This window comes from Podarcis melisellensis, assembly GCF_964234715.1.
Source record: "Podarcis melisellensis genome assembly, chromosome: 15".
Taxonomy (NCBI): domain Eukaryota; kingdom Metazoa; phylum Chordata; class Lepidosauria; order Squamata; family Lacertidae; genus Podarcis; species Podarcis melisellensis.
Window position 1 is genome coordinate 541,952 of NC_138532.1, and position 24,392 is coordinate 566,343.

The 24,392-nt window shown below is 45.9% G+C and overlaps 1 protein-coding gene and 1 long non-coding RNA gene across 2 annotated transcripts in view; one reads left to right on the forward strand and one right to left on the reverse strand.

The window, feature by feature from the left end:
• LOC309358312 overlaps positions 1-24,392 on the forward strand; it is a 367,127-nt gene that overhangs the window by 312,675 nt on the left and 30,060 nt on the right. The gene's annotated exons all lie outside the window — the stretch shown is intronic.
• PLEKHA2 (pleckstrin homology domain containing A2) overlaps positions 1-24,392 on the reverse strand; it is a 96,447-nt gene that overhangs the window by 31,554 nt on the left and 40,501 nt on the right. The window contains exons 3-6 of the mRNA XM_081891075.1: positions 20,535-20,591; positions 19,296-19,344; positions 16,227-16,324; positions 7,934-8,041 (exon numbers count right to left, since the gene is read on the reverse strand). Of these exons, the coding sequence (XP_081747201.1) occupies positions 7,934-8,041; positions 16,227-16,324; positions 19,296-19,344; positions 20,535-20,591 (312 nt within the window). The remainder of the gene's footprint in view (positions 1-7,933; positions 8,042-16,226; positions 16,325-19,295; positions 19,345-20,534; positions 20,592-24,392) is intronic.

The following is a 24,392-nucleotide window of genomic DNA, read 5'->3' on the forward strand; positions in this document are numbered from 1 at the left end:
CATTTACAGGTCCAGAGAGGTTGCCCTGTTGCCTTAGAGACAAATGGGTGCAACCTTCCTCTCCCACCTCACCCAACTGGAAGCAACACCACCTTGTAAGGGAGAAGAGCAATAGCTTGTGCTTTGTGTGTGAGCTTTGGCCAGTGCTGGAAGCTGGCGGCACAGAGGCTCGTCTTGCTCCATGCTGGACCCAAAGCTCATGGTTCAGAGATCTCCTCTCCCTGGGAACCAAAATGGGAGGCAAGCTCTTTGGCAGTGCTAATGCTGTGAGCCCTTCCATCTTATGGTCAGGTTGTAAACAAAACCATAAATCCTAAGGATACCACAGTCTCCGTTGATCTTCATTCCAAGGAAACCAAACCCTGCAAAAGCACTGGAACCCCTGAAGTCTTTCGCTGTTTGGAGACTGGGTGCATGCAACAATAGGATGGGATACAAAGTGATACCCAGCATTTCCCTAGCTTAATAAATTGCCTATGGCTGTGCGCCCTCTCTGGGCATGAAAGGGAATGCAAGTGTGTAACTCCAGCTCCCAGTGGTGGCAGAACAAAGCTCCTGGAATGACTGGGCCTTGTATGAATAATCCGGTCATTTGCCTTTTCCTGGGGACAGGGATGGATACAGCATCCAGTTGTTAAAATAAAACTTTTAAAATTTATTTTTTAAAAAACAACAATACAAAATTCGGATTAAATTTTAAAATGTAACTTAATAATTGCACAAAAAATCATCTTTAAATGATGTATTCTCTCCCAAAATTCAATTTTTTGAAAAGATCTAATATAATTTTTTTTATTGTAACTTTATAACAAGAATTGCAGGAAGACTCAAATTAGAATATGTATTCTCTCTCAAACATTTCTAAACATTACTTTTATCTTAAAATAAACATTTTTATAAGCAGTTTGGGGTTTTGTGTGTGAGGCTATAATTGCATTGCAAAACTTTGAGGAGTGTGAAATCCAGATATGCCTTATTGTGTGCATATTAGTCTGGAATTACAGATCAGATTAGTTTGAGTGGAATTTGCAAACAAATAAATTCCTCTAGCATCCCAACCTGGCGAATAAAGCAGTCCTTTCCAAATAAAGCCTCTGGTCCTGGAAACCATTAGGGCAAGGTCTGCTTGTAATTTCCCAGAGCCCTGGCCCAATCTTGTTATTGTGTTCTGGCTAAAATTGGGATTCCGGGGTCCCTTTCAGGACAACACCACTCAAGGATGCCACAAAGCACAAAACCGACCTGAGAAAACAGCTTCCTTGCCACATGGAGTAGGAGGGAAAGGAAGGGAAGAGAAAGAGAGAAGTGGTGTGTGACATGGGAAATGAATTTTTTCACCCGCAATTAACAGAAATGCAGAAAAATAAGCCAGTGACAAAACACTAGGCTTTCACAAGCTCCCCTTGGCTAAAGAGAGAGGGAATAAAGCAAACTGTTCTTCTGATGCAGCTTTGACTTCTACAGGATGGGAGCCAAAGGCTTCGCTCTTCAAAGAAGAAAGTGGGCTTTTGCTGGCTGCATAAATTTCATGGGTGAGTGCCTGCTTATTCCTTCTGAATAAATGCAGTCCCCAAAGGAAAAAGGGGGGCAGACACTGGGCGCCATTGTGTGGCACATTTTAGGTAGCCAACATGCTCCACTGGGGTCCAGGCAAAGCACCCCTCCCCAGTGTCTGTGCCATGTTGGGGAAGAGCCAGGAGTGGGATTGTGGAGTGGGATTCTCCACAATCCCACTCAAGCTGGCCAGACCTTGACAGCAGCGCAGAGCATTGGACATGGGGAGGAGGAAACATCTGTTTACAACAATACAAAGCAACAGCAGCAGTTAATAAAACAGTTTCCATCCTAAAACTAAAAGCCTGGGGAAATAAAAGGTCTCTGTCTGTCACCGGAAGGACAGCAAAGCAGGCAACAGGCATGCTTTTTTGAAGAGCATGTGGCAGGAATTATTTTTGAATGCTCCCTTGTGTAAAACATTCCCCACAAGTGGAAATCTAGCAGTGGGCTGGAAGCTCTCTCATGGATGTGGTGGTTTTATTGTTGTTATTATTTTCTTGCAAGGGATTACCTTAGGGTGACAGTGGCCATGCCGCATGGGCCTGTTTCCTTGCCTGTTTCCTACTTCTTCCCACAGCTCAGAGAGGGAAGAAGTAGTATTGCACTATGTTTGAAAACCTAGATGCTCAACTGATTTGGCTCTGCTGAGAAGCCAGCTCCATCAGGCTTTTCCTCTGTCCTTCTCAGCTGCCGCCTTGCTGCAGCCATTCCACCAGGCTGCAGAAGAGGAAGAGCTTGAAAGCTGGGCTCCTGTCAGCTCAGCTAAGAAGCCTGTTCTATCGAGGCTTCTTCCATCAAAGGTCACCTGGCAGCACCTATTCCATCAGGCTTCAGCATGGGCATGAGAAGAAGCAACTCAGCTCAGCGACATTTGGCTCCTCCACTTCATTCCATCGGGACATGACAAAGAACGAGGGCCTGAGTTTGATTTCCACCTCACAGTCTCACAGTTCCTCTTCCTTTTTGTGTCCTGTCTTTTAGATTGTGGGCCTGAGGGCAGGGACTGTCTTATATACTCATCTTTTAAAAGTGACCTGGGACTGAAGAGAGGGGTAAAAACACTTTCAATAAACTAAGAAATGCTTTAAAAAATGGCATATCCCTGCAGTCTAAAGTGGCACTGTCTTCTCTACCATCTCATTCTACTTTTGTGCAAAGCAGTCCCAGGTCAGCAATTAAACTAGGTCTGCTAATTGGACATAGAAACTATGGATACCTGCTGTTTGTTCTCAGCAGAATGGAGCAGAGCATCTAGAGGTTGAGTGAGTGTGTGATATGCACAGCCAAGCCATTTAATTAAACATGTGGGGCCAAGCCTTAATTAAGGGAGACATGCAACTGGCAACAGCTGTAATGAAAAGCTGGAAAGACTTCCTCTTGTAGTTCAAGTACTCTGTACCTATTGGGTTGGTTGGCACTGTTTCTTTCATGCCCTATCCTGCCCTGTCCTGAGGGCTCAGGGTGGATAGCAGCCCAAGAACCACAGGCCAGCAAAGCCAGTAATTAGGATACTGGGATATAGAACCAGAAGTCAATCTACATGTTCAGCAAAAGCACCGTATTTTTCGCCCTATAGGACGCACCGTCCCATAAGGCGCACCTAATTTTTTTGGGGGGGGGGAAATAAAGGGGAAAAAATTATTTTCCCCCCAGGCGCGGGGCTGGGGCGGGGGAGGCCCGAGCATCCCCTGACCCCAGCTCCCAAACAGGCAGCTCTCTGCAAGCCGTGGGAGCCCAGCGCTGGCTCCTGCTGCTTGCGGAGAGGTCCGCAAAGCCTGGACGCGCTGAGCTCAGCGCGCGCAGGCTTCGGCATGCAGGCAACTCTCCGCAAGCAGCGGGAGCGCTCCCGCTACTTGCAGAGAGGTCCGCGAAGCCTGGAGAGTGAGAGGGGTCGGTGCGCACCGACCCCTCTCGCTCTCCAGGCTTCAGCGAAAGCATGCATTCACCCCATAGGACGCACACACATTTCCCCTTCATTTTTGGAGGAGGGTAAAAAGTGCGTCCTATAGGGCGAAAAATACGGTACACAGGATTGTCCTTCCTGGCACTGAACCACTTGTTTGAATGCTAAGATGGCCAGGTAATAGACACAGAGAGAAAGGACACAGAATCTGCATCTTCAACAACTGCAGAGATGATCCCTACAGTGTGTGTAATTTTGTATTGCGCTTTAATTGTACTATAATAATAATTTAATAATTTATTATTTATACCTCACCCATCTGGCTGGGTCGGCAATCTTTTGGGACCTATGGGAACGTTTGCAAACTGTTGTGTGCACCACAGGTGTGCTGCAACTCTTGGCTACTGTAAAGACGGCTTCTGTTGGCTAAAGAAGGCTTCTTTCGAGCCTAATTTCAGCTGGGGGATGTGACTCTCTGGCGCCAGGGAAGGTCTCTGCAAGATGCACATGCCTGTGCCTCCAGGAGTGGCCCCCAGGTAACCCCTGTTTCACTGTATCAATACACAGTTCATGACTAGGACCCCACTGAGCCAAAAAGGAGCATATAAAAAGGAGCATGTTGGCCGAAATATTGGGAAATAATAGAAAAAATTGGAGATAATTGGAGGTTGCAGAGCTTGGAGAAATTAAAGAATAAGGTGCAAGATTGGTTACACTACGCTCAAATTCAAGAGGTTTTTAAATTAAAAAAATAGGATTCCAGGTGGAGAAGTCGAAATTAGAGACAGAGCTGTTGGAACCAAAGACTAAGCTGCTTTCGAGAATGTATAACTTGCTGCTTAAATGGAATACACAGGATGAGACTGTTAAATCAGCCATGATAAAATGGGCTCAGGATATTGGGCATAACATTATGTTTGAGGACTGGGAAAGGTTATGGACCACCGGAATAAAATTCACGGCATGTAATGCCTTGAAGGAGAATATTATGAAAATGATATACAGGTGGAACATGACCCCAGTCAAGCTTGCAAAAATATATCATCTCTCTGATAATAAATGTTGGAAATGTAGAGAGGCTGAGGGGACATTCTTCCATCTCTGGTGGACATGCCCAAAAGTGAGGGCCTTCTGGGAAACGATTTATAATGAACTAAAAAAGGTATTTAAATATACCTTCGCTAAGAAACCGGAGGCCTTCCTCTTGGGCATTGTCGGCCAGAAAGTGTTAAAGAAGGACAGAAGTTTCTTTATGTATGCGACAACAGCAGCAAGAATACTTATCGCAAAGTATTGGAAGACACAAGACTTGCCAACACTGGAGGAGTGGCAGACGCAATTGATGGACTATATGGAACTAGCTGAAATGACTGGCAGAATCCGAGACTTGGGAGAAGAAACAATGGAAGAGGACTGGAAGAAGTTTAAGGACTATTTACAAAAACAATATAAGTTGTATGAATGTTAAATAGCTGCACGATTTAGAAAATATCAGCTCCAGCAAACAGAATTCGCAAAATAGAAAACTAAGTTATAAGTAAGAAAAGGTAACATTATGTTTAAACTTAAGGTATGAGTAACTGGAAAAATTGGAAAAGTACAAAATAAGGTATGAAACAAGGTAATAATTTGCTGATATTTTTTACTACAAATAATGCAGGGTAAAGGAGATGTGAGGAAGTCCAGTTAGTCATATAAAAAATTGTATTGAAAGGTTGGTTTTTCTCTCTTTTTCTCTCTATTTTTTTTCTTCTCTTTCTATACTGATCTTTGGGGTATTTGTTCTGGCTTTTTTATGTATTATTTCTTGGTGAAGGGTTTTATCATGTACATTGTTTACCATATATTTGAAAACTTAATAAAATATTATTATAAAAAAACAAAAAAAAACAAAAAAACAAAAAGGAGCATATAAGTAAACCACAATAGGAGAGGAATAGAACAGCATATTTGAGGAGATGTGTAGCTTGTCATGCAAACCACACCTGCTAAAATTCCATCTTCTCCACAACTAGTAAAGGTGAAGGCATTCTGCACCTGCCCAGTAGGCATGGGGGGGGGATGGAAAACTAGGGGGAACAGGAAGGAAAAGTGCTTTCGAGAGGAAGACATGGCTGCTGGCTTCCTGGAGAGAAGCACTCTGCATGGCAACATTATTTGGCAGGTACCACTGTGTTCTTTTTGCTTCTTAGCCACATTTCAAGTCAAGGCTCAAAGGAAAACGCTCCTGCTCCTCCAGTCTCTTCCCTAACCTTCTGAATCCTGCATCACAGGATGAGCAGCTTCCTCTTAAAAAAGGCACACATTGCTAAAAAGAGGAGGGTGGCACACTTTTCTCCGGCAAGTTAATGAGGCATGACAGGCCATTTGGCAAGGAGGCAAAGCAGCTGCTACGCCCCAGATTTTGTGATGCCCAAGGGTTGGGCAGGGTGGTATTATTGCTGGGATGTCTCATTTTCATCCTAGTTTTGCTTATGCCTAAGTACTAGCAGGTGGTGGAGAAGCTGCAGCCCTGCAGATGTTGCGAGACTCCAGCTCCCATCAGTCGCATCCGCCAGCACCATCCGTCACCTGGAACTTGCCAGAAACACCTAGCTGACCACTTTGGGAAATAAGATGATGCACTGGGAGGCTCTTTGCACTTATTTTACTGGGCTTTGTTTAGGTCCTCATGGCAGCCGTAGCTAACCTTTGGCCCTCCACTTGTTGCTGAACTCCAAGTCCCATCATCCCTGACTGCTGGCTGATGGGAGTTGGGAGGGGCAACATCTGAAGGACCACAGCTTCCCCACTCTTGAGTCAGATCAGGACTCACTGCCATGCTGTTCACTTTATCACCCTTCACTGCTAATACAAGAGGTTGTTGTGCTTTTTTGGCATGCATCCCAGCTAACCAGGTCATTGCCTGAATTTTTGCATTGCATTGCCCTCACTACTTACGTTTCCACCCAAAGCAATGTGCACATTGTTGCACGCAAGCCCCAATCTCTGAGTGGTGAGAGACTCCAGGGGAGCTTCCCCAGGGTTCAGTTTCTTTAGAATGCAAGTCAGCACAGACTGTGGTGTCTTTTAGGACGTATTGTTTTGTGTACACATGCACACAATGCAAGCACAGGATGGAAGGGATTGCAGCATCACCACTCCAACAGATCTTGCTTCCCCATTAGCCCCAAGCCCAGCATGGAACAAGACATGTCTCTGTGTCTCCAGCTTCCAACACTGGCCCCCGCCCCATGCACAGTGCCCCCTTGACCTATTGCTCTCCATCCTGGGTGAGGCAACCATTTGTCTCTAGGGCAACCTCTGCAGACTCATAAATCATAATAATTTTATATTATTATTATTAATCACAGTATTAACTGGCCAGCCAAAGCCATTCACTTAACTAAGGGACTGGTTGGGTCAGTTTCCTCTTATCGATTCTACCCCACATAAACAGGACCACAACTTTGGGATGTAGGGTATCATCCTGACTGACCCCCCCAACTCATAATAGAATATATCTGCACCTGAAGACAAAGAAGACTCCAGTCCATTGAAGCATATGCCAGAATAAATGTGTTAAAATTTAAAGTGACACAAGACTTACTTTTGCCACAAGACTGACTAATGCAGTGTCAGGGATGTGACTGAATCGAATGCCTGGGAAGAGTCAAACTCTGAAGATGAAAGAATGCAGACAGAGCAGGAGTGGGTTAGCTCGCCCCCCCCCTTTCACCAAGAGTTTCCAGACTCAGATAGAGCAGCAGACTCGGAGAGCTCGCAGGCAGAGGGAGGGGAAGAGATAGACGGCATTGAGGAGGTTGCTATGCAACCAGGTGAGAAACAGCGTTCAGAAGGCACTTCTTTTAAGAGCGGGGTGAGGTGGGGGTGGAATTCCACCCACCTTCTCCCCGAACCAGAAGAGCTGAACGGGTTAAAATGCAACAGAAGTGCAAGAGAGGAAGGAGTGGACTCTGGTGCCCTTCGTGCTCAGAGTGACCAACTTGCATCCAAGTGCGGCAGGCTGGGAGCCACGCTCTGGATGTAAAACGCACCATAAAACTGCCAGAGACTTGTTAATTCTTATCAGGGCTTGCCTGCCTGCCTGAGATCATTACATGCAACTACTGTACCCTTCTGGAAACAAAACCATGGCTCCATGGGATCTTTGATCAGGGTCAAGAGACCAACCCATTATTAGAAGGACTCATGCCTACTTATTATATGTACACCAGGCCTCCACAAGCCCTGTCTGGGCCCACATTTGCTTATTTTCTCCTTCCCTCCTCATACCCTTTTCCTTTTGTGCTATGTATTTAGATTGTAAGGCTGCAGGCACAGGCTGTGTGCTTTTAAACTGGTCTTATGTAAGCCACTCTGGGGGCCTTTTTGGCTGCAGAGTGGGGTAGAAATGCTGTAAAGAAATGCTGTAAACTTCTCCATCCCTTCTCCAAAGCAACAGATTTGGCTGACCAGCCATTCCCTTCTCACCTGGTTGACTGAGATTGGCGTCTGCACAACCACCCCACCAATGATCTCAGTCCTGTAGGGACGCTTGACAACTTCTGCAGTTGGAGGGAAACTTTCACCCTTTGGAACCTAAGAGAGAGAAAAGGACAAGTTATGTCTCGTGCCCAAAAACCAAACAACTGCCTTCTCAAAATCTGCCAGGCTTTCGCTACAGGAGACAGCATCCTTCTAAATCCCTCCAAATGTACCCTTTTTTGAAGTGCTTTTATCAATTGCTAGAGTGACACCTGAGAATGTATATGAAATCCCATTCAGCAAGGATTTCATAGAATCATAGAGTTGAAAAAGACCATGAGGGTCATCTAGTCCAGCCCCCTGCAATGCTGGAATCTTTTGCTCAATGTGGGACTCAAACCCATGACCCTGAGATTAAGAGTCTCATGCTGTATCTAAGACCAGCAAAGAGTCCAGCTGATTTGTAGAATTCCTGCAGTACTCCACTTTGAAATAGGGAGGCATACTGGAAATAATGGGCTGCATTTATTTGCATGATATACCTGTACTAAAGAAAAAAGTTGGTGCTTTAAGATCAAATTATTTTGCTCGAATATTTTTTGACACATGGACTAGCTGGATTTGAATGACACAAGAGTCCCCACCCCAGCACAAAATCTGATTTGTGGAATCTTGCATATGTGTTGCACATTCTTGATAGTATTTTTAAAGTGTACATTTTTAAAGACCCAGAACTCTTTAATGGGATCTATATATCATCTTTCCAGCACTAGCAAAGATGTCTTTGTACTTCAGCCCTGGTCCAACTTTTCATACCACAGCCTTGTCACACAGGCAGTGGGGAGCGAGGTCAAAATTTGCTGCTCCCTCCAGTCCCCACACTGGCTGGCTGGGCTTTGGAAAGGTGTTGTGAGGCTCTAACAGGGTCCTAGAGCCCTCCCAACTCTTTCCCAAAGCTGGGAATGCACAAACTAGCATTTGGGAAGGAGGAAGGAGGACTCTCGGACCCTGTCAGAGCCTCACGCCTCCTTCCCAAAGTGCCTTGCTTTCACTTCTGCTTGACCCACACTTTCTAGGCATGGGTCCTAGTGGTTTTCCCCTTCCCTGGCTCCTTTCCTAGTGCTATTTTTCTAGCAAAAGAGGTGCTAGAACTCACCATGAGGACCCCCTCTTTCTCGTAGAATGGCACCTGACAGGGCCAGAAATGAGTTCCAGTGAGTTCCCCCTAAAAAAAGCCACAGGAAAACCTACCCTTTTGCTTTAAATTGGGGCAAATGTCAATCTGGAGAAAATCTGATTGACGTTTACTCTGAGTGCTAAAGATTGGGTTTCCCTGGGGGAAAGTGGTGGGAAGTCTGGATGAGCCCCAAGACTTGTTTAATTGCACCACCTTCAATAGGCTTCACTATGCCTAATTCTAAAATGCATTGAAGTAACTGTTATATAAATTAATAATAAAATTCCCTTGTATTAAATTAGACAGAACTGCCCATGATTTCTACAGCCATTCTTCTTAAATTAGTATCTTAGTCTGTTTCCAATGTTGTGCTCACACCAAGCTTGCTACAACTTCCATATTTAAAAAGAACTTCTTTCTCTGAGGGATTAGTACCTTTGATTTGCAAAGCACAATACCCAGTCTTCCTCTGGTGGTTCTACAGTATATGGAGCCACTCATGTATCTATTTCCTGAACTTTCCTCTCAGGTGCCTCCCTCTGCTCCTTCCCAATGCCTGCCTTGGAAAAGGTACTCAGGTGTCCTTCCAGACAGGGGGGATGGCAGCGGCGGCGGCAGCAGCAGCAGCAGCAGCAGCAGCAGCATCATGGCCCTTCAGGTGCCAAGCAGACAGAGATATCTAGCAGCTCTCAGCAGCTCCTTGGCCAGAGTACAAAACTAAATGTGGGTCTATATCAGATTCAGGAGGAGTCTGTGGCTTTCAGCATGCATTTCCCCTGCCTAATAGCAGAAATTCTTATCTACAATCTGGTAGCAAATGCTGGGAGGATTCACTTTCCAACTTTCCATCAAAGAGGTGAAGGTACTCTGTGGGCTGGGCAGGTAAAACTGGCTTTTACTAGGCTAACACCTACATGACCCAGATCTCCGCCTCAGCTGGATCTCAAACATCCAATACGTGGAAGGAATTTCAGAGGCTGTCTGCATGCAAGTTCCCCATAAGATGGTTAAAAGGGCTCTGCTGGAACAAAGGCAAGCTTCCTTCTAATCCCAGACACTTTTTTCCCCATGGTGGCCAACCAGACACATCACAGCATGAAGGCAACTGCGTTCTTCTGCTTCTCAGTAAAGCCACTAGTTTAGGTGTCTCTTGAAGAGGATTAGACAAACTCACATGAGAAAGGGGCATCAATGGCTCATTTCATCAGATTTTGACCTTCCTGGAGCTATATGCTGCTGGGGGTTGGGGCTGGGACCAGTAGAGGGAAAGGACAGGGCTGGAAGTGGCTGGAGAGCACTGTTGATTTCTGTCAACTTCTTTCCCCGTCCCCTACCTGCCCACTGCCACTTGCACGAAATTAGAGTGAGGGTCTCACGTGGCCCTCAGGCCATAGAGTAATGCAGGGATGGGCAAAGAGCAATTACCTTCACCCTGTACTTGGCGTGGGAAGAAGCTATTGGCAATTTTGACCCTAGCAAATGCCTGTCAGGGTCATATTCCCACATGGGCGACCTTCCAGGGCCCACATGGTGACAAAAGTCAGAGGTTTCTACACACATTTCCCTCTCCTGGCATTATCACACTTCAAGGACGCATTTGAGCAGTCAAAGGCCTTTGAGGAAGGGATGAGCAGGCCAGAGAGAAGCCTAACTGGCCACGTTTGGCTCCCAGGCCTGAGGTTGCTCCCCTCTGGTGTTTTAATGATACACATATGTTATGTACTGAATTGAATAGGATCCAAAACGCAGCAGTCTGATTGGTCCTAGAACAATAGGATTCAGAATGCAGCAGTCTGATTGGTCCTCAGGAGCCACCCAATCCAGCTCCAGGTGGAAGTGAATCCGCAACCTGATTGGCCTGCAGGAGAATCCCGGAATTAGCCAATCACGTGGGGCCCATTATGTAAATAATGTATATAAAGCGGACATTCTGGGGGAACTTCCATTCCTCCTCACCACTATGAGCTGAATAAAGAGCATGAAATCCACTCTCGACTCCGAGTTATTTCACCATATTTGCAAACACAACTTTGCCCCCCCCTTGGTGCTCACATTTAATACATCTTAGATGTATGCCTAACCATAACTTCCTGACAGTAAGAGCTGTTTGACAGTGGAATTTGCTGCCAAGGAGTGTGGTGGAGTCTCCTTCTTTGGAGGTCTTTAAGCAGAGGCTTGACAACCATATGTCAGGAGTGCTCTGATGGTGTTTCCTGCTTGGCAGGGGGTTGGACTCGATGGCCCTTGTGGTCTCTTCCAACTCTATGATTCTATGATTCTATAACACAGCGTGCAAAGGAAGCCACTGTTGCCTAGATTTAGGAATCTAAAAAGGCTTCCTTTCATATTCATTTCTCAGTTCTTAAGATAATAATCCATGTTCCAAAACAGCAACCAGTTTTCGAGAGTCAAGTTTGGCCAGCTGAAGGGGAAGTAGCCAGCCCTCATGGACAGGGAAACAGGAAACAAGCATGTAATAGGAGCACATCTTCCTTTTTCAGAAGCAGCACAGCGATTTTACAGGGTGAGTGGATATGGGGAATTTAGTCAAGTTGCTGTCAAGTCATCCCTGTATTTAAGGCACCAGTGGCCAACCATTCTGGCAAGCGGGGCATAAGCCATGCCCACAGAACTCTACCAAAGAACACTTCCTGCCCCTTCTCCTTGCAGGGTGGCAGAGTTGACAGGAGACCTCTATCGCCCTCACAGAGCGGCAGTTCTCAGCATTCCCTGTGAAGAGGGATTGGTTCCTAAACCACTGTGGGCATCGGTCCCCTAACAACCCTCAGCACCTTTAACAAACTTCAGACGCCAGGATTCCTTGGGGAAGCCATGACTGCTTAAACAGTTATGATACTGCTTTAAATGTAGAGTGCAATTGGGACCCAAGATAGAGGGGGGGGGGACATTGATTTTCTTTGCCTTTCAATGGGAAGCCACCTAATTTGCATGTCTTGAACGAATATGCAAACCTCATACTACTCTAAATTACTCCAACCAACCAGTGAGTACAAAATGTATCATATTAGGGGAAAGTGTGCAACCCCCCCCACAAAACCAACCCACCCTATTTTAGTGTAAACAACATGCAAAAATGAATTTTATTATGGGAAATTACTTTCAAAGATGTGTGTGTGAGTCAAAATTGCACACAACAATATGTTTAATAGGAAAAATTCACACAAAAATGCTGATGGATTTTTCAAGAGTGGTTTTTTTTAAAAAGACACACAAATTGCTTCAAAAATGTGGAGGCCTGATTCTAAGACAAGAAAAATGAGACACCGAAACTGACCAACTTGTCCTTTGCTACACAGCCCATGTGCATCTCCCCAATGCTCTTAGAAGATGCCTCTAGGCCTCCAAACGCAACCAATGCCAGAGAGTAACTGCTATATGGCACACAAGCTGCCTTTCAGGAAAACTTTCCGTTCCTATTGATCAGTGGGGAGCCACGGGCCCGTCTCCAAGGAAGCTGGACAAAAAACCCACAGGATTAGATCCCTGCAGCTGCAGCTTGGCAACAGGTCTAATGTAAGCTATGCAGGAGGAGAGTCAAAAGGCAGCAGGCAGGGGACATTTGATCTTCTAACCGCAGGTGCTGGTAGTGATACAAGATGCACCACACACACTTCCCCAATGCCAGAGCCATAGAATCATAGAATCATAGAGTTGGAAGAGACCACAAGGGCCATCGAGTCCAACCCCCTGCCAAGCAGGAAACACCATCAGAGCACTCCTGACATATGGTTGTCAAGCCTCTGCTTAAAGACCTCCAAAGAAGGAGACTCCACCACACTCCTTGGCAGCAAATTCCACTGTCAAACAGCTCTTACTGTCAGGAAGTTCTTCCTAATGTTTAGGTGGAATCTTCTTTCTTGTAGTTTGGATCCATTGGTCCGTGTCCGCTTCTCTGGAGCAGCAGAAAACAACCTTTCTCCCTCCTCTATGTGACAGCCTTTTATATATTTGAACATGGCTATCATATCACCCCTTAACCTCCTCTTCTCCAGGCTAAACATGCCCAGCTCCCTTAGCCGTTCCTCATAAGGCATCGTTTCCAGCCCTTTGACCATTTTGGTTGCCCTCCTCTGGACACGTTCCAGTTTGTCAGTGTCCTTCTTGAACTGTGGTGCCCAGAACTGGACACAGTACTCCAGGCGAGGTCTGACCAGAGCAGAATACAGTGGCACTATTACTTCCCTTGATCTAGATGCTATACTCCTATTGATGCAGCCCAGAATTGCATTGGCTTTTTTAGCTGCCGCGTCACACTGTTGGCTCATGTCAGGTTTGTGGTCAACCAAGACTCCTAGATCCTTTTCACATGTACTGCTCTCAAGCCAGGTGTCACCCATCTTGTATTTGTGCCTCTCCTTTTTTTTGCCCAAGTGCAATACTTTACATTTCTCCCTGTTAAAATTCATCTTGTTTGTTTTAGCCCAGTTCTCTAATCTGTCAAGGTCGTTTTGATATGTGATCCTGTCCTCTGCCACCCCTCCCAGTTTGGTGTCATCTGCAAATTTGATCAGGATGCCCTTGAGTCCATCATCCAAGTCGTTGATAAAGATGTTGAATAACTAATGTTATTATTTAATGTTCCATTATTTTAATGTTGTATTTTATTTTTGTTTTTAAGTTGTAATCATTCATCTTGTTTTTATTATTGCTTGTAAGCCGCTCTGAGCCTGGCCTTGGCTGGGGAGGGCGGGGTATAAATAAAAAATTATTATTATTATTAATAATCTTATGCACTCTATTCCCTTTTCAACACAGCATCCCCACAAAGGATTCTGGGAGACATAGTTTGAGGCTTCTCAGTTGCCCTGAGCCCCCCCAAATAATTCTGGGAGATGTAGTTTGAAGCTTCTAAAGTGTTCTCTAGTCCCCTTTCAAGATAGCATCCCTGCAAAGGATTCTGGGAGATGTAGTTTGAGGCTTCTAAGGCGCTGTGCCCCCAAAGAATTCTGGGAGATGTAGTTTGAAGCTTCTACGGCGCCCACTTTGAAACCGCCATCCCCGCAAATGATTCTGGGAGTCGTAGCATGCAAGACAAAACCCGGGTTCGAGACACACTAACCATTTTATTTTTAGTATATGTGCTGCCGAAGCGAGCACCACACTAACCATTTTAATTCGCTTTATTCAATCTGCGGAAAGAGAAGGCGGGCCACCGGCTGGGAGGCGGCTTCTCCCGCCTGTCCGGAGTCGGGTCGGGAGGGCGGGGGGACCCCCGGGTCCCCAGTGGCGCCCGGCGCCCCCCCCGGCTTTCGAGGCCTTGTCCTCACTGCGCCTTGGGGCCCTTTTCGAGGGGTTTCCCACACCGAGCATGGCATCCTCAACCCAAGGTTCCATATGATGTGGCAAACACCTGCCATCATGGAGAGAAGGAAACATCCCCCTAAGCTGGCCCCTAAAGCAAGGGGCTTCCTAGGTTCGGCTAGAGAGGTTTCGGGTTCCATATACATGTCATATACATGTCACCACTAAAGCAAAAGAAAGTGTCTTCCCCCTCCATCAGGGAGTTAAATTTACACAATACACCACTTCCAGGTGATCACACCAAAAATGTTGGTAGTTCTTTTACAGGTTGTTGTTGTTTTTAGAACAACTCTTACAAAAGAAATGGGAAACCAGTGGCCCACCAGAGATGGTTAGACTCCAACTGCCATCAGCTCGAGCCAGCATGGTCAATGGTCAGGACATGATGGGAGTTGTAGTCCAACAACATTTGGAGGACCCCAGGTTCCCTATCTTTGCTAACTGGGAACAAATGTTTGCTTTTCTCATGTCATGAATTACAGGGCCAAGCTTGTTCAAATTCTGTAAACAACAACAACAACAAATTAGATGTATATGCCGCCTTTCATCCAAAGATCACAGTTTACAGTCTAAATCAATGTATGCACCATGGAAAGGAGGGTATATTAAGAGCAGCCCATTTTTTCATGGCATATAGAACACATGTAGATGGGTAAAATGCCCTGGGGAGAATTATCACACACCAGGGTATCTCAGATTGGTTTGGCATTGGTCTGCCAAGTGGTAAGGACAACTTTTACTACATGTTGGGCACAGCTGGGGGGGGCAGGTTGGGGAAGGCTACTCTAATGTCTAACCCCTCTTTCTTCTTCCTGGACTCCTGTTCCTGTTTTCTGCTACGTGAGTGAGAATGGCAATTAAACCAACTCAAGTTCTTCAGAACCTGCAAATTCACCCCACCTATCAGAATTACTCTGAATAAATTCTAAATCCATGCAATTTATAAAATTGCTCAGCCTTGCTGGTCTGCAGGTGCCCAATTGCAGTTGCTTTTGCAATTCTCCTGAAGTAACTTTAACTAGAATAAATGGCTGGGGAAGCGTAACAAAGTGCTGTGGGTGCCCCTCTCCCTGCCTGTGGTAGTATAGGACTTTTCAGGCTATAAAATACTGACAGCTTATAGGGCCTTTTTCCTATTTGTGTCCCGGGTGTTCTATCTATTTTGCATTTCCTGGGGTGACTTGTTAAGGAAAAAGTGGAGGAGGAACCTGTTTGTTATTACTTCTTACTTTACTATTTAAAGACTTTCTACACTTCCTTTTCACATTGGGCACTTCCAGATAATCAGTGTTTTCAGATGGGATTCAGTGATATACCAGCAAAAACTGGTTCAACAATTATGACTGGGAGGTCTTGTACAACAAACCCACTTCCTCAAAGGCCACATTTTTTGCAATAAGGTAAATGACAGCAAAGTAAAGTGTGGAATAACATTTGCTTTGATGCAATGTTGTTTAACTTCCCCATAAGCAAATCAGAATGAATGCTCATTTAATAGCTAACATTGTCTGATCTACCTGCAAACTAATCAGGATGAATAAAAGAATAATGGGGGGGGGGAGAGAAAGATAAGACATACTCCCTGTAGGAGAGTGCAGACCCTTCTCCCTCCCCTTCCCCCAAATTAATGAACTCCACCTGTTCAATTATGTTTTAGGATTCTGGCCAAGATGCCCACATAATTCAGCTGAAAGGAAAGGAAAGAAATCCCTACATTCCAACCAGATTAAAGCCTGAATAAAAGGAAACCAACATGACCCATTCTTTCCACTGAACACCCAAAGCACTGGACAAACCTACCGTGATCTTGCTGGCCCGATTTAGTGCCTCCACCCAGTCCTGCAGGTCCTTTTGGTCATTGGCTTGCAAAACATAGCGCTGAGACAATGCATTAATAACTGTGGACACAGAGATCAGTGTCAGTGTTTGGCATAGCACATTTCTCCCCCACCCCAAATTCTGGAAATTGTAGTTAAGGCTATTGGTAAATTTAGCTCTATGAAGAGTAAACAATGGTTCCCAGGATTCTTTGGGAGATGCCATGTGCTTCAATCGTATAGATTGGATTTGACATTGAGGCTCACCTGAACAGCTCTCTCCACCCCACCCCCCTTTCAGATGGAGAAAACAATTCTGTTCTGGAAGGCATTTGCCCTCACAGAATCCAATCTGATCTAGTTGCTGGTCTTAGCACTTAGATTTAAATGGGTGTCTACATTGGGGAATCTAAAACCAAATGTCACTCTAAAGTTCTTGGCTTTGGTTTTTATGGCTGGGTTTCGAACCTAGCAGTTCGAAAGCACGTCAAAGTGCAAGTAGATAAATAGGTACCGCTCCGGTGGGAAGGTAAACGGTGTTTCCTCTGGTTCGCCAGAAGCGGCTTAGTTATGCTGGGCACATGACCCAGAAGCTGTACGCCGGCTCCCTCGACCAGTAAAGCAAGATGAGCGCCTCAACCCCAGAGTCGTCCGCAACTGGACCTAATGGTCAGGGTCCCTTTACCCCCCTTTACCTTTATAAATTCTGCAAGTGGGACCTGTAACAAAATGCCACACTGTATGCTCCCCTTCTAACAGGAGATCTCTTTTTCAGGGTTCTGGCCAGCCGGCCAGACCCACTCTCCTCCAAGATAGTATAAATGGTTAGGGCAGGAGTGGGGAATCTGTACCCCTTGAAGTAATGTTGTGGACTACAATCTCACCAGACCCACTCAGCCAGCATGGCCTATGGCCAGAAATTATGGGTCCCTACAATTGGCAGCTGAGGCCTTGTTGGTGGTGCCACCTCTGGGGGCTGCCTGGTTTGCACTGAACTATGATGGGGCCTTTTCAATGGTGGGTCCCTGATTGTCTGCCTTCCTTAATACTGACATTCAGGAAGCATCTACAAACATTCTTGCTTAGGCAGGCATTTGATGGCTGTTCCTGGCAAAACCAAAATCACTGGCTAAGAGAATGCTTTTAACTGTTTTTAGAATGGTTTTAATCGTGTTTAGTACTGATGTGCTTGCCTCCTTTGGGAGGAATGCCAGGCTCTAAGTGAAATCAACATCATCATCCAACAACATCTGAAGGGTCACAAATTTCCTACTTTTCTGTTAGGGTCCCAAGCAGACCAATGCCTCCTCCTCCTGACCCCTCGTTTTCTGTTTTATTTTTCCAAATGGCACTCAATATTCTGTGGTTTCGGACAATACCCCATTCTGATTGGGTTGTTTTGGAATTTTAGAAGGGGTGGGATTTGTTTGTTTGTTTGTTTTGGTACTTCTGCCAGCTTCAGGATTCTCTGAGGCAGGCCAATACCATCCTCTGTATTCTGGGTGGTCTCATTTTCTCTCCATTTCCTTTGGGACCAGAGTTTGCTATTAGGGGGAGTGAGATTGATATTTCATTGAATATATTTTTATTGTTCACAACTCTGATAACTGCATTAAAAAAAATAAAAATAAAAAATATGTTGTGCTGGGGAAGGTCGATGGGAAGTTGAAATGCAAGAAAACTTTTTTTTAGAGCAAATATTACTCACTGCTTGTACACAACCACATTTTGGATGGGGGTTCGGTTATAAAGACCATCATGCATTTTGCAGATGGGCAGAAGGAGTGCAGCATATGGTTTACAGAATTCAGCTCTCTAAACATCTCTGTTTTAAAGTCAGATATTAGCTCCTTAAACATCTTCTGGCTTCTATGGTTGCAAGGGTTTGCATGGACAAAATCCTCTCAAAAACCAGAGGGATAGCCAAGACAGTTTCCCAAGGGTTGAAAGTGTGGCTGAGAAAGGAGGGAATCAAATTCACAGAATCAGCTTGTGGTGGGGTGGGAGGAATCTGAATCCACTTCAAAGGTGCATTAAGGCACTCCTTGAAATATAAACTATGGTCTGAAGCATCCTTCACTAACCTGGTGCCTTCCAGATGTTTTGGACTACAACTCCCATCAGCCTCAGCCAGCACATGCCAGCTGGGACTGATGGGGGTTGTGTTACAACACATCTGGAGGGCAGCAGGTTGACAACTGATGAGCTCTGTTCTCCTGCCTCCCCCCTTACATGTCATGCACAACATCAACAACAATTTATTTACACCCCACCCATCTGGCTGTGTTTCCCCAGCCACTTTGGGAGGCTCCCAACAGAATATTAAAAATAGAATCAAACATTAAAAACTTCCCCAAACAGGGCTGCCTTCAGATGTCTTGTAAAAGTCAGTTTATTTCCTTGACATCTGATGGGAGGACGTTCCACAGGGCGGGCGCTGCTACCGAGAAGCCCCTCTGCCTGGTTCCCTGTAACCTCACTTCTTGCAGCGAGGGAAGCACCAGAAGGCCCATGGAGCTGGACCTCAGTGTCAAGGCTGAATGATGGGGATGGAGACGCTCTTTCGGGTATAATGGGCTTAAATCATTAAGTTATGTTTTGGAGCTAAACTTAACCATGGATTGCTGGTTCAAATGTAATGGCAAATTATGCTTGGATGAAAACAGGAAGTGACAAAAGTCTGAATGCAGCCCAACATTCAGCCAACGCCATCTAACTGGCATAGTGTTAGCTTTCCTCTGCAACCACAAAATGAAATTAGAGCCCTTTTGGGGAGACTTGAACTAAATAACCATATTACCGAATCACTGGTGTCCATCTTCTCTTTGATGGACAACTTATGCATCAGCGTCCCCTAATTGATGGCTGAAAGTGACATTGAGTGATGACTTGTGTACATAAACATAAGTCATAAAGGTTAAAAAGCCACAGGTAACATTAAGTGTTGCAAGTGCAGCTGCTTGTTTTCAAGTGTACTGTGCTTTTAAGACTTACATGCATGTGTGAACCAGCCCTTTCCCTTCCCCACTTCCCTGGAATGCCTTCTACTTACCAAAGCAGAGGGGTGTTTTTGGCTTTTGTTTGGGGGGAGCCACACTGACCTGCAAGGAAAAAGGGAGGTGAGACAGCTGATTACACAGCCCTGAGTAATTTTGTTCTAGTTATTGGGTAAGTTGCAAAGGTTTTTTCCAGGGTGCCTTTAGCATAGCAGGCAAACACTCAGCATCCTAAACCTTTCTCATCACAGTTAAGGCAGGCATGGGCGCAGATGGGCGCGGCGCCTCCCAGCATCCGCTTGCCGCCCTCGCCCGCCTTGCTGAAACAGCAGCACACCCGGAGCCGTCGCCTCTTCCCTGCCAGAGGAGCCGCCCTGCAGCCGCTGCCCACCTCCTCCAGCCCCACAAAGCTGCTGGCAGCGCCGAAAAAAGGCTGGCAACTCTGGGAAACGGGGGTGGGGGTGGCTGCCGGAGGATCTTTGCAGCACGATGCCGGATATACTTAAGGCGGCCCTGTACTTAAGTGAGTGTTCACTGACAGCAACACACGGCTCTGCAGCCAAAGGACCAGAACAGGAATGAATGGGGAAGACTGTGCCCCTCCTGATGTAGGGCAACAACTGCCATAATCCCTGAGCACCGGCCATGCTGGCGGGGGCTGTGGGGAGTTAGGCTCCAACAACAGTTGGAGGGTCACAATTGCCCCCGCCCGTGGACTAGAAACTTGGCTGTTAATAAGTGGGTAAAGCTAACATTTTAGAAATGGAACACTTTGCAATTGGCCCCCTGACCCCTGGGCTGCTCCCTGCCCCAGCAGCAGCATCATAATTCTGCCTTCTTCCTCCACATTAGGCAAAGGCTTCCTCTTTTCCCTGAGAAATTATACTTTCCTCAACTGAGGATTTGTGAATCACTGGGTTATGCTGGGCAATGAGAAACAGGTTTGTCCCCAGTGGAAGTGGTGGCGTTTTGTGTCCAGCTATGGATACGATGCTATTGCAGCTGAATGCCTACTCAGCAGCACTGGGGCATGCAAACCAATATAAAGAATGCAGGAATGGTGCCATCCTTGACCAGGGATCTGAAAATAGCCCATCCAAACAAACCAAATCCAACCAGATTTTGCCTATGCTGTCACAAGCTCAAATGGTTATAAGAGTAAGTGCACCCATAGTTATAAGCACAGAACTGGTGGGCCTAAAACAATAGCAATAAAACCTTGAGGGCTAGAAGAGTGGGGAGGAGCAACAGGCTCTGCCAGGTTCCTGCCAATCGTATCTCCACCTTGTTCTTACCTTCGAGATGTAGGTCAGCTGCAAAGATCCCACTGCTTTGGCCCCCACAGCCAAGTTCTGAAATGGGTTAAGAGGTCAATCAGTCAAGTGGCAATGAACAACCAAACCCTCAGATTGCTTATTTAGAATTAGTGATGACCAATGGCAAGGATGCTAAAATTGAGCGACTGGAGCAGCCTTCTTCAAGCAGCCTAGCGTCCTCTAAACCCCTAACCCCTGGCTATGCTGGCTGGGGCTGATGAGAGATGGAGACAACTGGAAGGCACCATGTTGGAGAAGGCAGCTGTGGAGGATCTGGCCCACTGCCTGCCTGCCCTGGAGTATGGCTGCCCAAATCTCTTTTCTGATGAGAGCAGCTTTTGCATCTCATTTGGAAACCAAGGACCCAGAGTCTGGAGAAACAATGGGGAGGCACATAATGCCAGATGCTTGAAGTCCAGTGTGAAGTTTCCACAGTCTGTGTTGATTTGGGGAGCCATGTCATCAGCTGGTGTTGGTCCACTGTGCTTCATTAAGTCCAGGGTCAACGCAGCCGTCTACCGGGAGATTTTGGAGTGCAGACGGGCTTTATGGGGATGCTGACTTCATTTTCCAGCAGGACTTTGGCACCTGCCCACACTGCCAAAAGTACCAAAACCTTGTTCAATGCCCATGGGGTTACTGTGCTTGATTGGCCAGCAAACTCACCTGACCTGAACCCCATAGAGAATCTATGGGGCATTGCCAAGAGAAAGATGAAAGACATGAGACCGAGCAATGCAGAAGAGCTGAAGGCTGCTATTGAAGCATCCTGGTCTTCCATAACACCTCAGCAGTGCCACAGGCTGATAGCATCCATGCTACGCAGCACTGAGGGAGTAATTGATGCAAAAGGGGCCCAAACCAAGTACTGAATACATATGCATGCTTCTACTTCTCAGAGGTCCAATATTGCTCTATTTGCAATCCTTGTTTTGATGATTTCATTTAATATTCTAATTTTCTGAGATTGTTAATTTGGGGTTTTCATCAACTGTATGCCATGATCATCACAATTATAGCAAATAAAGGCTTGACATATCTCGCTTTGCATGTCATGAGTCTATCTCATATATTAGTTTCACCTTTTAAGTTGAATTACTGAAATAAATGAACTTTTCCATGATATTCTAATTTTCCGAGTTTCACCTGTATTTGTGCACCTGGTTCTTCCTGCCTAAGTGCAGAACCTTACATTTGTCCCTATTGAGACTATTTTTATTAGCCTGGGCCCAGTTCTCCAATCTGTTAATGTCATTTTGAATTCTGATTCTGTTTTTTGCAGCATTAGCTACCCCTCCCAGTTTGGTGTCATCTGTAAATTTGCTGAGCATCAGGTCAAGAGAAAATACCTGGCCAAGCATCACACATTATGTTTCATGGCTGAACAGAGCCCATGAGGACAATCCCATCAACTGTTCATGGACAACTGTTCTTGTCTAAATCTTCTGCCCACGTGTGTTATAGCACACTGAGCCCTTGTTCTACTGTTCCTTTTAAAATACTAAATGGATAGATACTGAATAAAATCTGTGGTAGTAACTTCAAATGGATGAGTGCAAAGGAAGGGATGCAGATCCCATACCAGCTTCTAAACTGACTTTGTTCAGTTCTCAGCTTGCAAAGTCCAGTTGTCCAGGGGGGTTTCCCAGACAAGACTTTTTGTTGTGGCTTCCTTGCAAAGATGCTCAGACAGTTCAAGGCATGATATGAGTCACAGCAAACCGCTGGGTCAGATTTCCTCTTTGAGCTCATGAAGCTGAGCTTCACAAGAGCTGCTGTGTGTGAGTGTCTATTTTGATGTCTGGTGGCAGCATCCAGTCTTGAGATCCTGTTTGCAGGGTTCTGTCTGGTGTGTGAGACAGGAGTGTGAGACAGGAGTTACCATAGAAGGTAAGTGCTGTGGCCTTAGGAGAACGGAAAGGAGCAGAGGTGCAAAACATCAACTATGCTGACTGACAGCTTGAACTGAGCCTTTGGATTTGCCAGCCCTGCTATAAATATGAGAAGCCTGGCTTTCTGCCCCCGCCCCATCAACAGAGAAACATCTCCCTGCTGCCCAAGCAACTGCTCTAGCATAGGACCCTCTTTGCAGCTATAGCAATGGACAGCAGGGCTGGCATTAAGCGGTGGCATGGTCAGGCATCTGCCAGGGGCCCACACTGCAAAAGGGAGCCACCAGGACCTGCTGCAATGGGGACATGCTCATAAAACTGGAACACATGGACTTCCAATGAAGCTGAACATTAGACAATTCTGGACAGAAAAAAGAAAGTCCTTTGAATAGCATATGGTTAAACGATGGAACTTGCTCCCAAAGGATACAGTGATGGCCATCAACTTGCATGGCTTTAAAAGAGGATTAGACAAATTCATGGAGCTATGTTTTACAATGCTTCTGAATTCTAGTCGCTGGAAAGCACAGGAGCGAGAGGGATCTTGTGCTCAAATCCTGCTTGTGGATTTTTCACAGGCATCTGGTCAGCCACTTTGAGAACAGGAGGGTAGACGGGATGAGCCATTGGCCAGGTGCAGCAGGCTCTTCCTATACTCTTAGGTTCTTAGCCTCACACTGGAAATTATCTGAAAATCATCGAGTCCAACCCACCTTCTCCACACATGCCCATGATAGAAATCTGCCCACATAACTGGCAGAACCAGAAAGCGGGGAGACCTGCAGCATAACTCCAATAAGAGCCAAGCAGCCTGAGGCTACGAGGTGCCAGGATCACATCTCATGAGCAGCTTAAGCTCCATTGTCAGTAATATTATTTTGCCCGCCCCTCATCGTGTGATCACAGGGCAGGTTGTAGGACAATAAAAAACATAAAACAATTTCCATAACATTAAAATACAACCAAGTTCAGCAGAACCAAGAGTGGGTGAGGATAGAAGACCACCCATAGGTCATCACGGTAGCAGCAGTCAAACATCCCATGGAGATTACTACCCCACAAAATCCTGGGCAAAAGAGGTAGGTCTTTATTTGGCGCCCACTGAGATGTGTACATGTGAATCAAGAATGTGCAGCACAGCTTTCTCCAACCTGGTGCCCTCCAGACATGTTGGACTACTATTGTCCCACCGTCCCTGACCATTCATGGAAATTAATGGGAGAAAACATCTAACAGCTCACCTCCACTGGTGGTGCTCATCCTGCTGTACTGTAGGGCCACAGCAACCTGACTTAAATATAGTTCAGAGATTTATACAGTCACAGTTTGTGGGGAAGGAGGTCAGTCTGGATTATATCTTGGGCCCTTCCCAAGCCTGCTTAGAACTTAGTGGAAGAGGTTACTGAACCAGCCAAATTGGTTCCTTTGTCAAGGCAATGACTTTGGCTGGCCACTTCAGTATGCTATTTACCATATTCAAAGAGGTTGCCCTGTTGCCATAGATACAAATGGATGGGCCCTTTCCCACCTCACCTGACAGGATGCCACAACATTATATGGATGGGAAACAACAGGCCAGGCATTGTGTCTGGGAGAGTTGGATGCAAGAGTTTGGCCCTGATGGTGTTTCCTGCTTGGCAGGGGGTTGGACTCGATGGCCCTTGTGGTCTCTTCCAACTCTATGATTCTATGATTCTATCCCAGTTCCCACTGTCCCTCATTCCAAGGAAATGGTGCCTTGGATAAGCACAAGGGAGCACACATTCCAGACCCAATGGTCGGTATTTAAATCCTTACACATGCACATCAACTGCTTTCATACAATTAACATTGAGTCCAGTTTGGGCTGAGTCTCAGTGATAAAGAAGTAGCACCTCAACATCCATCTCAGCTGTTTTACCAAATGGGGCACTGAGACACTGGAATGGGCTTCTTCTTTTTATCA